Raw genomic sequence first — 18322 nt, 5'->3', positions numbered from 1 at the left:
AATTCCTTATGCTTCCCTCTCAACGTCTATTTAATTTACTTCTCATTCAGTTCTCTTCATCCTTTCAATGTTGAATGTACGATAAACTGAAATAGCTAGAGAATGAGCACATGTTCATGCAAGTGGGAGATTATTTCTCGGCAACTGTAAGAGTCATTTAAGTCACAAATAAGGATCTAAGGCAGGAGTTGGCAAACGTTTTCTAGACAGAGCCAGATAGTAAATTTTCTAGGCTTTCTCGGCCATATAGTCCCTGTAGTATTTTCGTCGTCTTCTTTTTCCAACCACTTAAAAACAGAAAAATTCTCAGGGGAAAATTATTCTGAGGGAAGAGTAATGGAGGTGTATGGAATCCAGCCTGAAGAGACAGTTTCTCCGAACGCTGGCGGGTGTCAGGCTTCCAGGTGTTGATCAGAACATTGCTTTGAGGTGTCTGCACCTGAGTGAGAAGGGGTCTTGAATACTGGCGTAAGGAGTCTGGATTTTATGTAGGAGTCTTCCGCGTCCCTGTGCGGTCAGGCCTTCTCTGGGCGTTGCCCGGCTGTATATCACAGACCGAGTGCTAGCCCTCTTGCTCTCTGAAGTACTCAAGTTGGACAAAGCTCATGGTCTCGTTCCAAAGATGAGTTTTCAGCAAAATGCGTATGGTCTATTATGCTCTATTAGTTAGGTTCAGATCACCAAAGAACGAGAAAAGCTCCCGGGGTACTCCACTGTTACCTGAATTATCTGAATACAAAGTGAATGACCCTTCCTCCTAAGAGACCCAAGGACAGAGGTGCCATTTCCTCTCAGCTCAGGAGGCTGATTGTGTTTGTTCTGTGCTCTGGACCAATATATCATGACCTGGTAAATTCTTTTTGAATGTTCTGAGTTTTTATAAATTTTTAATGTTTTGTTGATGTCGTCTTTATTATTTTTGACCAGTTCCTGCTACAATCTTTGAACCAGTTTCTCCTATACAAGAGGCTCCAGGGACAACATTCGGTAATGCCACTTTCTGATCTTGAGCAAGTGCTCTTTCTGCTCAGTATCGAGCTTATTCCACTGTATATTGCCATTCAGTTACTTTTTTTGTTTTATGACGGCTGAACGTACATAAAACAAGTTGCCTCTTGCTCATAAGGGAGCTGTGTATGAATCTAGTTTGAGATCTTTTCCTGCTCTGTAACTTAAAATTGTTTTTGTATCATTTTAATCAGAGTTCTCTATTAAGGGAAATGTCACATATTCTCGGGAGGGTCTCACCTGAGCTGTGCTAACCAGGCTGTAATACAGAATTTTCTTTATACATCCCTTACACATCTTCCTTTTTATTGGTTTATATTTTTGTGGTTTTTTTAAATCTTATATACGACCATTCCCAAACATCTACCTTTGTAATCTGCCTGTTATTTGTGTCATTTTTTTAATGTATGAGGAATATTTTTAGTGAATTATCTAGCAGATAATGTGATCAAGGCTAGTAGGTTTAAATAATAAACCCCATCCATAGTATATATCTAATTCCCCTTAGTCTCCATCATAATTTGGATGATTTGTAACCTTTTTAATCCAGACAGGGCACTCTAGGAGAATGTGACAAACATATTAATCCGAAATATCTGAATTAATAACTTTAATCTGTCAAATTTGCATATTTGCAAGTTTGTTATTGAAGTATCTTAAATAACAGAAGAAGATTAAAGTAGGAGCAAAATTTTTGCATTAGAAAGATGTATTTTCTGAAGCTCAGGAAAATCTACCAAGCTTTAGAAAAGCTAAAGAAGATTTTTTTAAGCCTATAATGTGCAGAAGCGTAAGATCTAAAATAACTAATGATTACCTTTTCCTACCTCCGAAAACCTCCCAGTGAACATACCACTCACAGCACAATCTTAATCCCACTCCATGTCTGGCTGCTCTTGACACTGTTCCAGATAGATATAGGGTCTTTGGTTTAAGGATCCTGGGAGCCTGTCGTTGATAGAAATAATAAACCCACATACCCCTTAGTGAGGGAGTCCAGAGGGCTGTTACCCCCTCATGGTTGACAAGGAGTCAGTTTAGAAGAGAGCTGCAGGGCCTTCCCTTTGTGTGGTAGGAGACATGTTTTACCTGACAGTCCACAGGCTAGTTGAACACAAAAACGTTTCCCACATGAAAAGCCTAGAGAAGGAGAATAAGCCAGGGTGTTTTTGCAAATTAAAGATTTTTCTTGGGAATATAAATGTTAAATGTTAGACTCATTATAGGGTCTTAAGGTGAAAAATGAAATTGGGTTTCAACAGAGCCAGGAAAGTGTTTGGGTCTTGAAGTTACATCACAATTCGCACAAATAGGAAGGCGAGAATGAACAAAGATGAAAAAATTCGATCTATGTAGAGGTGACCAGAGGAGTCAGAGATCCTCCTCCTAGGGTCAGCCAAAACATTTTTGTTGGTGATTCTGCATTTGGCTGACACTGTGGAAAGTGGAAGGAGGACTTGAATGTCTTACTCATTGAGTCTGACATTGTTCTCATGAGCATCAAAAATCTTTTTTCCACACTAGATCATGTTTCCCCTCTGCTGAGCATGGACAGGGATTTACCGGATGCCACAGACTGAGGGGCCACCCCTTACCCGGTCCTTCTGAGTGCCTTTGTTTGCACAGAAGTGAAAAGTTCTTTCTAAAATGGAGTTCCCGGCAAGATCACCAATCATTTTTAGTGATTTGTGTGATGACCGTTTAGATATTTCATCATTTTTTCTGCAACCATAATTTGATAAACATATATAGTACATCTTCTCTTTATTCAGCATCCACTAAAGTGCAAACCAGTTCTTCACATGCTTCTTGAGAATTATTAGAAACGTACTAGGAACATGTCTTAAAACATCCTAAAGTCTTCCATATTATGTTGAGATAAACACCATAACTAGAGGAATTGTTTGCCTCCTGGTGCTAAATTACAGAGACCAAAGGTGATGACCATCTCACGAGATGGTATAATTGGTATAGTTTGGCCAAGTCTAGACAAAAGAAAACTTCCATTTGAAAAAGGGCTGCCATTACGGAGCAGCATAGATGAGGTGGAAGACCGATGTGTCTCCAAGTGTGCTTTCTCTCGACGCCTCTCTCCTTGTCTTGCAGATGGCCGCCTTCTCGCCATATCCTCACGTGTCCTTTTCTCTGTGTGTGCAGCTCATGTCTCTCTCTCATATAAGTCCATGAGTCCTGTTGACGTGGAATCCCACCCTTATAACCTCATTAACCTTCCTTATCTTTTTAAAGGTCTTACGATGAGGATGAGGGCTTTGAATATGAATTTGGTGTGTTGAGGGAGGAGTGGAAATTTGATTCAGTCCTAACGCCCTTCATCCAGAGATGTTTAATTATCCTAGAGGCAGGGTTACGCAAGCATGATACGTTTTGATGTGAATACTGTAGCTCCCACGCATTTTTTACAGTCTCTTTTGTTTATCTTATTACTTCAGTTCCTGTGACAGACCTCGAGCCTGTTACTTTTAGAACCGAGACCCCTGCAACAACCTTAGGTAACGACCCTGCCATTACCTGGCTGCTTGCCAAGTGCCTTGGCTGCTCATTGTACGGTCCTTTCAGTCTCATACCCGTAACATGGCATGTCTTCCTCTGCAGAATAGCAAATATCACTGCCTGTGACCATTCAAACTATTTCTATCATCTGAAGAATCCTGAAGCCTCCTAAAAACAAGTTTCCTATTGTTTTTATGAGAGCCAGGCATGAGCTTAACTCAAAACATTTACCTGCCATGTGGCACATTGGAAATTGTCATGTCATCTCATGCATCATTTAACAGAGTTCTGTGTTAACGTTGAATTTAAAACAAACTGGGATCTATTTCATATCTAAGCTGATCAGCAATAACAGCTGCTGTTACTCTCCTTCGCACATCTGAGTTTTTAGATTAAAAAAAAATTGCCCAGTATGTTTCTTTCTTTATTGGTGCTTTAAGTAATGATATGTTTTATTACTAATTTGACAATTAGGGAATTACTGAAGTCTGAAAAATTATAAGCCTCTTCCTTAATGTGACCCTAACTTCCTATCCCTTCTCATTGAGTACTCTGCCTCTATCATTTTTTCCCCAGCAAGGAAGTTCTATCCATTTCTCAATACAATTGCTAATCTTCATTCCTTGGGTGAGCAATTCTACTGTATACGTGAATTTTCCTGAAAAGTACCATAAATAATAAAAGGACACATCATTATAAAAGGAATGAAAAAGTAAAACTAAAAACAACTAAAGTTCCCGGAACTATAGGACATCTGACAAGTTTTGGAAAACCTTTTCTCAGTGTTCAGAATCATAAGACCTAGAGTAACCCAAGGCTTTTTCTTCCTTCAGCTACCAAAACATCAAAAAGAACCCGGCCTCCACGTCCCAGAATTAAAACTACACCGAGCCCTCAGGCACCTGAGACCAAACCCGGTAAATGTGTGATCCCTCACAACCTGTCGCACTGGGGACCGAGGCAGTGCCAGTGCTGAGCGGCAACGGCTCTTATTCTCCCTAAGCACAAGGGCACGAGGCATCATCAGTACCATCTCCTCTGCTCAGCTTTCAAGGAGAATAATGTGGGGGTGAGACCCAACTGGTACCAGCATATCTTATTATTTCTATGTGAGACTCTTCTTTGAAACTACATAGGTAGTATATTTCTTACCGTCAAATCCCATTCACATCTTAAAGGTAGAACTTCTTTAGCAGAGCCAACATGCTCAGTTCAGGTAAACGTAATTGTAAGCTTCTTGCGTATTCCCGTTCCCGCATTGGACGTTGGCAAGCATAGGTGATATGCCGGCTGTAGGAGAGTTATTTTACTGCAGACAGAGTGGAGTCGAAGATGTGTTTGGCTGACACAAACATAATGTGATGATCTTTATGTTTTATCTCAAAGGAAAAGATCGAGGTGGGCTGGACTTGGACCTTGGGCCCACTGAGGATTTGGAGGAATGGAGGGAAGAATGAACTAGGGCAGAAGGACCACACGTGTTGGGTCAGCTAGAAAGGCAGTCCAGTCTAGATGGACTCCTTCTAGATGGTCATATAGGACTTGTTGATGATGGTGCATTTGGAAGGGTACTTCAAACCAGATGAAGCAGGATTTTTGAGGACCTAATTCAGAAGCTTAGATTTGATACAGAGACATCAAAAGTCTTTGATTTCCACTCATTCTGGGCTGAGGGCAGACAGATGCTCTACCGATTATTACAAACTGAGTGATCACGCTGTTCAGAGTTAATTAGTTAAAAACCTAATAGAATTTCATGTTGATTTCTTTAAGCTACTCAAGACAGCTCAAAAGCTAAGGCTAAAACTCATCGTGCCTGTAGTTAGGCCGTATCATCAATGAACACACACACTCTTCCCCTCAGATAGGAAGTTTTTTCTTTGTTTCTCTGGAAGAATTCACAGACTAGTAAAGTGTGTTTGCATGTGAGTGTTCTAACTTCTCATATGTTTAAAAATCTCTTTGATTTACATGTCGTTTTGCTCAGTTCCTGCCACTGTCCTAGAACCTGTCACTCTTAGACCTGAGGCCCCAACATTAGGTAACGTTGACATACTGTGTTTTCGACAAGTTTTCTTTTGCTTATTGACAAATGTAGTTTCAATTTGTGTCATGTGACAACACTGTCATTCTTGATGGCCATTCAATTATATTCTTCTTGAAATTATGAAGACTCTTAAATTAACTGTTGTTTTTAAGAGAAGCAGTCATGCATACTTGAGGACATTTTATTTGCCATATGACCTGTAAGCAGTGTTTGTGATAAAGCTGTATTTCAAACATATCAGTGGGTCTCTAACTCCTACCTGGACAGATAAAGCTATTAACTCTCATAGAGCCAAGAGGACTCATTGTGCATCTAAATTTCTAACCTTTTTTCTATTTGCATAGAAATGTATTATTTTGTCTCTAATAAGGTCATAATATGTTCTGATTTTAAAAGTTCTACAGAATATGTGCCAAAAATTGAAAGCTTAAGTTGTAAATCTCAGATTTAGTAGAACTGTCCTTCATTATCCATTAAAATTTGGCAATAGTACTTTTTTGGTGCCCAGGAAAGCTACCTATGAGATTTCCATTCAAATTTCTAATCTTTATTTCTTGAATTAAAAAGTGATTTTTGTCTTAAGGAGCTTTCTGTGATGAAATATAAGGAGGAGTGTATGTGACAAAAATCTCAAAAGGCAAATATCTATCAAGCTGTAGAAAGTCATGTTTTTACCTTGCACACCTTCCAGAATCAGATCATGTAGTTCTGTAGTAACCCAAGAACTTCTTCCTTCAGCTTCCAAAACATCACAACGGACACGTCGTCCACGTCTCAGAACAAAAGCCACACCGCGTCCTGAAGCACCTGAATCCAAACCAGGTAAACCATGTGTTCCTGGTTTAAAGAGTCCCTGCAGCCTAAGCCAGCAGGGTCTCGAGTAATCCCAGTGGTTGGGAGTAACCAGTACGCCCCTATGAGAGGGAAGCCACAACTCACGGTCAGCAGCAGTCCCCACTGCGTGGCTGTAAGAGCAACACTGCTGGGAGGTCCGTGGAGCAGCTGAATGTCTCATGCTTCCCGTGTGCAGTCTTCTCTGGCACCGGGCATTTTATTAACTTCCATTTATCTCTTAAAAATGAAACTTCTTTAGAAAAATGAGACATACTTAGCTCGAGTCAACAAATATGAAGTGCCTTAGATATCCTCCCAATCGTATTAGCACATTTGGGGTATGCATCAGATGTCAGAGATGCATTTTGGTCCTCAAACCTGTAAGACGGTTGAGAACGGAAGCCTTTCCTTTGTAAATAAAGGATGGCATGGGGCAGTATCAGTGCGAATACAAGGCTGGTTTTGGAGTGCTCCCAACAAGATGTGCTAGGCATGCGAATATTTGGAGCAGAGAAATATAGAGTAAGAAGAAACGGAGCCTTGAAATCACCAAGGTTCATAGATGAGTAGAAAGGTAGGAAGAATAAAATCAGAAGGAAAAGACGCAAGTAGAGACCAACCAGAGGAGACAGTCTAACTGGACCCCTGATGTAAAGACGTCTTAACTTCGAGATGACAGGCAAATCCCTTGTGAATCGCACTAGGACCATGTGTACCCATGCCTAGGTCCCTGATGGAGCAGTGGAGATTGACGTGGTAGACATCCACAAGCCGTTCTTTCCATATGAAGCCATGTTCTTTCTTTGCTTAGAATGGAGGAATATCCAGCTCAATTTGTCATGCTAAGGCCTCTGTCTCTTTCCAAAGATGAATTCTTAGCAATACCTACATAGTCCACTGTGGATTATTAGGTAATCAGAAAATGAGGAATAAGGAAATAGATACCTGATTTAGGTATAGCCAAACTTTATGAAATCAACTGTTTACTTTTTTAGCTTAACAGTGTTTCAAGGTTGCTATATAATTTTATAAGCTGTATTATACTAGTAAGATAGACTCATTTTTGAAGAAAAGCTTTGAGTTTATGTTCATTTAAAACAATCACTTGGTTAATTTTAATGCTTTTGGTCAGTTCCTACTGCAGAGCTCAAACCTGTGACACTCAGAACTGAGACCTGGGTGACAACGCAAGGTAATAAATAGCACATTCTATCCTCATTCAGTGTTCTTCCTTCTCATCGTCAAACCCATTCCATCTTCAGAGCCACAGAGTCTTCTGCTTTTTAAGACCACATCGTCATTCTCTGTTGTCATTCCATCATTCTTCATCCTAAAAGTATTGCAAATTCTGACTCTTAAAACAAATCGTACTTTGTTTTTAAGAGAGCTGTGCATGAACCTAACTCAGGCTATCTTCTGGGTATGTAACCATCTGAAATTATTTTGTCATCCAGTGTGTTTTTTAACAAATTTTTTTTAAAGGTGACTTTAAGATGCATTTTTCTTGATTCTAACGTTATCACAATACCAGAGCGTTTCTTGATGAATCTAAAGTTCGATTTATTTATTTCTGGCATCTCTGTAATACTCTCTGATTGACATTTTCATTAATTATGTGATCTTTTTTTAGTGACTGTCAAGGAACTTATACCTGACCACCACTACTATATTTTAGCAGTGACTCTTAACTTTTATTTGAAGAGCCTTACTGACTATTCTTCACCTCTTAAATTAGTAGTTTCATTTTAGATATGACATTTCCTTCCAATAAACTTTCTTCACTTGTAAAAGGAGACATACTATTATAATAATAGTGAATGTTACTAATTAAAAAGTTAAGAAGACAAATTTCTTGAAATATGAGAAAATCTACTAAGTGTTAAGAAGTCTCAGACCGTATGTCATGCCACTCATAGCTTCTGAACTATGGACTCTGTAGTAATGGAAGGTTTTCTTTCTTCAGCTCCTAAAACATCACAACGAACTCGTCGTCCACGTCCCAAACCTAAAACCACACCAAGTCCGGAGGTTCCTCAAACCAAACCGGGTAAATTTGGGTTTCTGATTAAAGTAGCTCATCCTAGCGGCTCTCGGGAATCTATAACTGATGCCAGTGATGGAACTGACGGCCTGTGTGAGCCCCATGTGGGTGAAGGCACAGAATGATCCGCTGCTGCTCCCCCTGTTGAGTTAGCAAAGGAGAACACAGTTGGGATAGACCTGCGTGGCAGGTGAACTCCTTGCGCTTTCTGCATACAGATCTGTCTCTTACTGTGTATCTTATTTACTACTTCCTATTTCGTTTGTCCTCATAAAGACAAAATGCCTTCAACAGAACCAGGCATTTTTATTTCTAGAAAAAAATTTTAGTGCCTTGTATCTTCCCGCAGCCGCATCAACAACGGTGAGGATATCACGGGAGGAGGAAGTTTGTTTTTAACGTCTTACCCTATAGTATAGTCAAGGTTGACACCTGACCCAGTGTGAAACATTCAAAGATTGAAGCAAGGGAGTGTATTTGTGCAAATTGAACTTGTTTTGAGGGATGCTATACACCTCTACGAGCTTAGAAAAAGAAAATGTTATGAAGAACAGGAACAGGAATAAATAGTTGGAAAGAAGTTGGGTCTTAAAATCTTAGAAATGAAGAATCAGACAGGGGTAGAGGCAAGTCAGAGGGCACAGGTTTCATGAAACATGCAGGATTCTGCTTCTGAGTAGAGGTGACAGCTGCATTCGGAAGGGTTTATAAGAGCAACTGAAGAAAGGCCTTGAAGATACGACTCAGAATTTGCATCTGACCCAAGTAGCATCACCCATCTAGAAAACGCACCTAGTCCTGCATTTTTGTGACTAGGGAGCTGCTCTGTGTGCTTATCCCTTATCCTGATTTGTTTAGGGCACATGAAATCTCAGCCTGTGATTACCTTTGCTCTATTCTTTGCTGTGTGTCCTCTCAAACAGGCTATTGATTGTATTCGTGCTCATTTCGGCACACCATTAAAGCTGCACGTGTACCCCAGAATCTAAAGTACAATAATTTAAAAATAAAGCTTCCACAAAAATGCCAACAGTTACTAGAACAGTTAGATAAGTATATATTTGGCAGGATGTCTGAACAAGCTTCTAGGGCAGTCTTCTACAATAGTTGGAATTAGATACTCAGACATGTAGGAGAATATTATGTGGACTTTATTGAGATGTGTGCCAGATTGTGTAGGCTGTGACTACGTGCCTCTTAAAAATATTGTTTATCTGGCTATAAGATGGTCACATGTTCAAATAACAAGTTCAAGTTTCAGAAAATTTCTTAAAATTGCTATATACTGATTGAAGCAATATTATACTGGAAAGATATACTGACTTTTCACAAGTGTTTATTTCATTACTTTTAATTAGTTCCTGCTACAGATCTTGAACCTGTTACTCTCAGAACTGAAGCTCCAAAAACCATGGGTAATGAGAATGTGTGTCCTTCATATAATGCTTTTCCTGCTCATTGTCATGCTAATGTAGTCAGTTTCTTCTGCGTCATGAGACCATTCTGTCATCCTTTGTCATCGTTCCATTATAGTCTTTGTCTTGAAATCATTCTAGACTCTATGTTAAATTATCAGTTGAATTTGAGAGAACTGTGCATGAACCACTATCAGGACATCAAACTGCTTTTAACTGTTCAACGCTGTGTCATGCGATCATGTACATGTGTTTAAACAGCACTGACCATTTCAAGCTGCATTTCAAACACGAATCTCTAGCTGTCCCTTATTTATGCTGCTTATTCCTCATCAAATGTAGGGAAGCACAATGTTTCTTTGCTCATATTATTTTATATGACTTTTATTATATTAGGATCTATACAATATTTTTTGTTTCAACGAATGATGTTTTTAGTAAATTGTCAAATTGTAAAATGTACGAAGTCTTGAAAGTGTTAATGACAGGCTTCCATAATAGGATGGACTGACTCTTGATTCATCTCTATTAAGGTTTAACAGTTTCTTGACTTTTACGGAATCAGGGACTACTTTGAGATTTTGATAAGCATAGTTTATTAATTACATGGTGTTCTTTATGCTTTCATACATATGAATTGTTTATGGTACTCATAGTTATTTAAACAGTAGATAAGACACTTATCTCAACCTCTACAGAAGTGCGAGTAGACTGATAAATGCCCTTTTCAGTACAGTTAGAAAAGCGTATGTTTTGCAAATATGTAAAAAGCTCGTCGAACGGTCTTTCACTAATGTGTAGCAGGAATCGGATAAGCATCTAGGAGAATGTCTTGCTGACCATGTAGTAATTAAGCTGAGTGCAATGCTGTCTTGCAAGTCTGTCTTAAGAGACTAAGTGGTACCTAGCTATGGTTTGGCCCAATCTGCAAAAAACGAGTCTTGCTTTTCTCTCGGTTCTGAAGCTTAAAAATTGACTTGTGAAATTAATATTCATGTTAAATCTCTTGCTTTATTTTATTATTTTTGTCTAGTTGTTACTACAGTCCTTGAACCTGACACTTTTAGAACCAAGGTTCCAGAAACAACGTTAGGTAATGATATTCTATGTTCCTGAATAATTTTTCCCTGCTTATCTTCACATCCATTCTGTCATGATCATAATCACATTATCATCAGCTTTGTAGGACGATCTTGTCATCCTCTGCTGTCCTTCAACTTTATACTGCGTCTTTTTGAGAGGATTAGTGATCCTTAGAAGTTACCTATTTTTTTCAAAAGCTGTGCATGGACCTAATTCTCAGAGTCTACCATGTAATCTTATTTGAATTTGTGTCACGTGCTTTTGACTAAACAGCATTCACGTCTAAAGCTAAATTTCAAACACAGTTGCTGGTGGCTATATCTTGTCTAAGCTGACTAAACTCTAACAGTTCTTATGGTATTATGGATTCTTTGGCATACTCAGAAGGTTTAGTGTGAGCCTAAGACTCTATCACCCAGAGTTTGGCTCTAGTGTTTTTAAACTTAAAGATGTATGAGTCTCTTCACTTTTTGACTTGATTTTATATGTAAGTTGTCTCTCTCAAGACTTTTCAGTGGTTAAAAAAAATTAACAAAATAGAAAATATTTTAATCTTAAAAGACATAGGACTTAAATCTCAAGGAAATATGATATACCTTTAAAAACCTAAGTTTTGTCTCCAAAGCCACCTGCACTAGAGTAATCCAGAGTCTCTTCCTTCAGCTCCTAAAGCACAACGGACACGTCGTCCACGTCCCAGACCTAAAACTACACCTGAAGTGCCTCAGACCGAATCGGGTAAATGTATGATTCCTTGGTTTAAGGAGCCGAGGAGCCTGAACCCTAGCAGGCTGTCCCAGTGAAGTCCCAAAGAAATGCCTGTGATGGGAAGTAACAGTCGTCATGTTCTCTAAGGATCAGATTATTTGACATGGGTAGCAGCTGCTGCTTGTACAGAGCTGTCCAGGAGAACATGACTTGGGGATACTTGTGTGCCTGATCTCCTAAATGACTTGGTTTGGATGAAGTTCTTAGTCTCTCCTTAAAGATGTGTTTACAGCAAGATTGGCATGGTTATTCATGAGCATTTATTGCTATATCTGCATTGAAACGTGATCCATTTGTTATAGACTTGATTAAATAAACAGGCATTTTTTTCAACTTCCAAGAAAGGCAATGAGTTACTTTCATATATATTTCTCTATATGGTTTCATATCTATTGCCTAAACAAATTTCCAACACAAATATCCATACTATTTAGAAAACCTAGGAAAACCTCACATGGATAATATCAAGACTGTAGCAGATTTCAAAGGTTGTAACTGCCTTCTGTGATGAATTGTTCTGGCTAATGTGGCCAAATCTTCCAAAAGCAACTATATGCTTCCTATCAATTCCCAAGTTTAAAAAAAAATTATGTATCATTTGCTGGGCTTGGTGGCACATGCCTGTAATCCCAGTTACTCAGGAGGCTGAGGCATGAGAATCACTTCAGCCTGGGAGGCGGAGGTTGCGGTGAGCCAAGATCGTGCCATTGCACTCCAGCCTGGGCAATAGGAGCAAAACTGTCTCAAAAAAAAAAAAAAAGAAAAAGAAAAAGAAAACTTGAAGGCGTTCTTTAAAAAAATGTGTTTAAGCGTTCTTGTATTCATGTTGTTGCTTTTGGTCAGTTTCTGTTACAGGCTTTGAACCTGTTGTTCTTAGTTCTGATGCTCCAGGAACAACATTTGGTAACAATTTTTGTGACTCTCATTAAATACTTTTTATTGCTGTTTATAACCCCATTTGAGCACTGTCATGGCCAGAGTTGCTTCCGCTTCCTGCGATGCTGCTGTTATTCCATTCTACACTTCATTGTAAAATACTCAGGGATCTTAATTCAAGTGTTACCCATTGTTTTTCACAGACGTCCCTGGACCCAGTGAAGGACAGCTATCTGTCAGGAAACTCTCTTTAAAAATGCACATATGATTCAGTGATAAATATGAGGTCTAAATTGGTATTTAGTATTTCTAGATCTAAATACTCTTCCGTTTGTTCTTTAGATCTGTAAAGTAACAACAATTAAGTAACATGAACTCCCTTCGAGTGACTTAGTTTCTGTAAAATTTCTGTCTTATTCTCATTATTCTTTTCCTATCTTAAGGAATATGGTGTCCCTGTTACATTAGCATAAAAAGTAGTTTTTCCCTGAAAGTTCCAGACTCCTCAGTCATTGATGAGCTTGACCACTCTTCTTCACCACAGTTTAGCAATGGCTCTTAATCTTTGCTCAGAATCCCTCTGAATGTCTATGCATGTTCAATATTTATTTCTTTCATCACTTCATATGTGATTTCGTTCTCTAAAGGAACACTTAGTGATGATCAGAAACAAAGTAGTAATTTCTTAATTTAGAAAATAAACTCAAGAAAATATGTTATAGAAAACATAGGTCTAATACAATGCTTTCGGTGATTTCCAGACCTACAAACACCATAGCGACCCAAGATCGTCATCTTGTAGTTTCAGAAACATGAAGGAGGATGAATCGGGGTTATTCCATCTCTCAGACCTTAAATTCCCTAAAGCCTCTCATTTGAAATAAGGAAAATCTATGGTTTAGGTTTTAGAAGGTTTTAGGAGTCCTTCTAGCCCATTACAGTTCAATCACAGGAATGACAATAAGCTTGAACATCTTCCCATTTCTGTGCCTTCTGAGAGAAAACGCACTTAGAGTGGTCAACAGCTGGACAATTACAGGGCCCATCATTAGATTCATAGCTCAGGGAGATCTATGCAGTGGCTAAATTCATGGTTTACCCTACATAAGGACTGTATCTAACAAAGGATGGATCTTAGAAAGTTCTCTTATTCCATTTCATTCATTCTCTTTCTCACTGGTGCTGCTACTTTTGCTTAAGAAAATAATCATTTCTGGCCGGGCGCGGTGGCTCACGCCTATAATCCCAGCACTTTGGGAGGCCGAGGCGGGTGGATCACGAGGTCAAGAGATCGAGACCATCCTGGTCAACATGGTGAAACCCCGTCTCTACTAAAAATACAAAAAATTAGCTGGGCATGGTGGCGCGTGCCTGTAATCCCAGCTACTCGGGAGGCTGAGGCAGGAGAATTGCCTGAACCCAGGAGGCGGAGGTTGCGGTGAGCCGAGATCGCGCCACTGCACTCCAGCCTGGGTAACAAGAGCGAAACTCTGTCTCAAAAAAAAGAAAAAAAAAAAATAATCACTTCCTCATTTTTTGTGTACCCAGCACCATATCAGCAGTTTAGTGGGGTGGAATAAGGAGCAGAGGTAGAAAGCAAAAGAAAAGACGTAGTTTACCTCTTAAACCACAAAGTAATTGTGAAGAAAACCTAAGGTTTTCTTAGATACAGTTTTCTAGATATAGCACAATTTCCTCATATGCAAACTGCTTGTTTAATTGAGTAGTAAAATAGAAAATATTTACATGAGTCAAGGAACAATGTGGGCTGCTGACAGAGTAGTTGGGCTTTGAAATAATTATAGGATTTGGATTAGAGGGTGGAAGAGTGGGAACAGCACAGAAAACAGGTGTCAATACTTGTTAAGGGTGGCTAAGGAGATGGCGAAACGAAAATACAGAACAAAATGCTCCTAGAGGAGATTCAACATTTTGTTAATGTCACTATCATGAAATCAGCTATAGGCAGCTCTTAGCTCTTGTGGGAACTGAGATTTCAGATACAGTAGTCCATGAGAACTTAATTCTCCAAACAGATTCCTGCTTTTTTAGAAGGACACTTTGAATCAGGAGTCAGCAATTTTTTTTCTGTGAAAACTTAAACAGTAACTAGTTTAGAATTTGTAGGCCATTCAGTTTCTGTTACAACTACTCAATTGTGCTGTTTTAGCTTGAAGGCAACCAAAGCTGATACATAAATATGCCCGGAACCGTCTTAGTTCACGATATGGCTGTGTTCCAATAAAACTTTATTTGAATTGCATACCATTTTCACATGTCATGAAATACCACTTTTCATTTTTTCCCAACACTTAATGTGAGAACCATTATTGGCTCACAAGCCAGGCAGAGGGCGAGACTTGGAAGGGCTATAGTTTGGGGACTTCTGCTTTAAATAGGGCACATTCTGCATGGCTCTCCATAACCTCATGATTTCCAGGGCCTGTGTCTTTTAGTTCATTGCTACCTCTGTCTAAAATCTATAAAATAACTTAAAATTATTTTTACAATTTAGACCCTCTTCTTTCAGCTCCCACTGAACTGCAAACTCTTATTTTGAAACCAGTGACATCGCCAAGCCTAGAAATGACAGAAAGTCAACCGGGTAAATAGATTGATTTATCTGTCTGGGTATACTGTAATCCTATTTCCAAAGATTAAAAAAGTGAAAAAGGAATACACATTTAATAACTCTATAAATATTGCACAGTGCTCTTTTTTGTGATTGCATATTGTTAAATTAGTAATACATTAATATTGCTACTTGAATGTATAAAAAAAAACCTTTCATTGCATTTGCTCTGTATCATTCTAGAAAATAGTCACATCTCTGATTAAGTGGTTGACAAAACCACTTAGAAGAACTAATTTTATTCTTTATTCTTATGTTTTTCGACAGTTACTTTTGTGACTCTCTTTAATAGTAAATTAAATTCGTGCTAAAAGAGCCACTAGTTCAGCTGTGACCATCAAGGAAAGAGAAATTTCTCACTTCAGTCAAAATAGTAAAACTTCTTCTTAAACAATGTGAGCCCTTCAAAACATACTGCCCTTCAAACTTGTAAACAGGCTGGGCATAGTAGCTCATCTCTGTAATCCCAACGTGGTAGCTCACACTTATAATCCCAGCACTTTGGGAGGCCAAGGTGGATGGATCACAAGGTCAGGAGTTCTAGACTAGCCTGGCCAACATGGTGAAACCCCGTCTCTACTAAAAATACAAAAATTAGCCAAGCATAATAGTACAAGCCTGTAGTCCCAGTTACTTGAGAGCCTGAGGCAGGAGAATCACTTGAACCTGGGAGGCAGAGGTTGCAGTGAGCCCAGACCATGCCACTACACTCCAGCATGGGTGACAGAGCATGACTCCGTCTCATTATAAATAAATTAATCATTGGATCCTATTTCTTTTCTAGCATAGGATTGTAATTTCTTTCCATCTCTTTTGAGTGTCTTTTAATTAGATAAATGACATTTTGGTACTCATGTTGAATGTACAAAGTAGGTTGTTAATGGTAATCTACAGTAGCTATAATGTTGTGAATTCAGTTCAGTTATGAGAACTTCCTTAGTGTTAATAACGTTGTTATCCTAACAGTTAACTAACTGAGCACGTACTGGATGCAAAGCATTTTTGTAAATACTTACAACTTGTCCTTGATCAACTGTATCATTTTCTGTTTTTCTTTAACTAGTTTCTGATGTCCTGGAATCGGTTACATTTAGCACTGAGTCACCAAAGGAGACTATAGGTAAAAATATTCCCCAATGGGAAGTCAAGCATATGTGCTTTTTCATCTCATTGCAAAAGTCATCTCTGGATGTCCTCATGCTTTGTGACATTTCATAGCCACCTGCCCCTCACAGCTTGTCTGTCCTCATCCAGTGGGTCTTGAATGTTGTTGTACACAGCACATTGTGTTTATATCTGCTGTATTGCTATGTAAGTTTCATAATTTCCTTATTCTCACTTGAAATGAAAATTTTAACCTTTTAATTCTGATTGCTCTTTCAATATAAATGTGTACATATATGCACAACGTATTTTTCATTTTCGTATCACTTTTAGGATTTATCCATGCTTTAGCTCTCCAAGTACTCATTCTATGTGTGTTTCTTACTGGAATTCTTACATGAAAAAAAAAAAAAAAGGAAGGGGAATTATCTGCTTTGTTCCAGGTAGAATTGCTGTTGACTTCACCATATATTACGTAGCGGGTATGTGTGTTTCCCACGTAGCACACTGCCTTCATTTCCTGCTTTCATTTCTGCCCTCCTAAACTGGAGTTATCTTCAAAATCTACCTAAATATGAATTATTCTCAAGAATGAATCTGCTTAAGATAGCTCAGTTCTATTTTCAAATTACATGCAGGGTTCTATTACAGTATGCTTTGGGCCGCCCATTACTAACCAGCAATTCCCATTTCTTCCCTAGCACCAGCCAAAACAGACTATGTATATCCCACTGCCAAAGCACCACTCTGGCCAGAGGAGCCAAAGACTGAAGGTAGCAAAGGTTTTTACGCTTTGATTCATTTATTCCACACATTCTAAATTAACATCCGTTACATCCATGGAATATGAAAGTTCAAGCTGTGGTTCTTGATTCCTACAATTAAACAGATTTTGAAGAGCTCTAGCTTCCAACATTCTTGAATTCTTAAAGTGATGATTGACTGTCTCTGAATACAGAAGTAAATTCCTGTCTCTCTGTTTAAGTCTAAAGGTTAAGGCATAGTAACATTTGAAACCCGGTTAATGACAGTTAAAACATATTAATTGGAGCGTTCGCATTACAGAATAGGATTTTTCTCCTAATTCTCTTTTTCTGTCTATTGTCCTATCAGTAAAATTACGAGGCAAGTTCTTAACAAAATTTGATATTCAAAAAAATGCTTTACAGCTTAATATCTTACAGTTTCTAAAATTGTTCTCCTTTGTTTTGGTACAGTTGTGGAATCTATTACATACGTGTCTGAACCACCTGAGACCACACTAGGTAATATTCTCGGTAGCCCAGCCCTACGTGCTTTCTGTCCTCATTGCCGCCACCGCCTGAGAACCTCTGGGTCTCTCTCATTGTGAATTCATGTTACACCATCACTCTTTGCCATAGCAGTTCCTTTTCTTTCAAGGTGCTCCTATCCATAACCACTGTCCAAAAATGTCTTTCCTTCAATTCAATTGTGTAACAAGACTTTGCTTTTTTCTTTACATTGGTCAGCAGAACCGTTGAATCTAAAAGACTTTTTTTCCTAACATGGAACATTCTGCCAGCTTGGCCTTGTGTTGAATGTTTCAGATCATGTTTCTTTGGTGTGATGATCCGTTTATACTTTCTGACCTAGCATCATACTTTCAGTTAACACTCATCCCATCACGTTTATTTACACATGTGGCTTTTTCTCCATTCTTTAAGTGAAATTCAGTGCTGCTTAACTGACTCATGCTATAATACCTTAAAAATTCCTTTATCCCGTCATGATTCCTATTGAATATATCTTTCTAGCATTGTTGAGGTAGAGTCCTGTGAAATGAGGGTTTTAGAAGTACTTTATAAGCTGCATCTGGAAGTTGTTTTTTTTTAACCAAATATATTCTAAAGGAGTAGGAATGCTGTTTTGCTGCAGACTTGCAATTTTCTTTATTTTGAAAAATCTATTACCCTCTGGTCTGTCAACTGTACTCAAAGTCTGTCGAGTGCTATAGTAACCAGTGTACTTTCCTTCAATTACCA

The 18322-nt window shown here is 38.6% G+C and overlaps 1 protein-coding gene across 9 annotated transcripts in view; it reads left to right on the top strand.

Annotated features, from left to right (window-relative positions):
- Positions 1 to 18322, top strand: part of ABI3BP (ABI family member 3 binding protein) — a 243215-nt gene that overhangs the window by 168898 nt on the left and 55995 nt on the right. For 5 of the 9 annotated variants that reach the window (XM_064374564.1, XM_064374562.1, XM_064374559.1 and 2 more), the window contains 15 exons: positions 928 to 987; positions 3459 to 3518; positions 4353 to 4436; positions 5507 to 5560; positions 6305 to 6388; positions 7533 to 7592; positions 8364 to 8447; positions 9800 to 9856; positions 10890 to 10949; positions 11603 to 11677; positions 12551 to 12610; positions 15114 to 15188; positions 16279 to 16335; positions 17021 to 17092; positions 17537 to 17584. The exons of 2 other annotated variants lie outside the window; for them this stretch is intronic. In XM_064374564.1, the coding sequence (XP_064230634.1) occupies positions 928 to 987; positions 3459 to 3518; positions 4353 to 4436; positions 5507 to 5560; positions 6305 to 6388; positions 7533 to 7592; positions 8364 to 8447; positions 9800 to 9856; positions 10890 to 10949; positions 11603 to 11677; positions 12551 to 12610; positions 15114 to 15188; positions 16279 to 16335; positions 17021 to 17092; positions 17537 to 17584 (990 nt within the window). The remainder of the gene's footprint in view (positions 1 to 927; positions 988 to 3458; positions 3519 to 4352; positions 4437 to 5506; positions 5561 to 6304; positions 6389 to 7532; positions 7593 to 8363; positions 8448 to 9799; positions 9857 to 10889; positions 10950 to 11602; positions 11678 to 12550; positions 12611 to 15113; positions 15189 to 16278; positions 16336 to 17020; positions 17093 to 17536; positions 17585 to 18322) is intronic. 2 more of the 9 variants (XM_064374560.1, XM_064374561.1) reach the window with 2 other exon arrangements.

The sequence above is a fragment of the Aotus nancymaae genome, unplaced genomic scaffold (assembly GCF_030222135.1).
Source record: "Aotus nancymaae isolate 86718 unplaced genomic scaffold, 86718_ANA_hifiasm-v0.15.2.pri h1tg000011l, whole genome shotgun sequence".
Classification (NCBI taxonomy): domain Eukaryota; kingdom Metazoa; phylum Chordata; class Mammalia; order Primates; family Aotidae; genus Aotus; species Aotus nancymaae.
The sequence above is the reverse complement of the archived record's forward strand: the minus strand, read 5'-3'. Positions and strand labels throughout refer to the sequence as shown.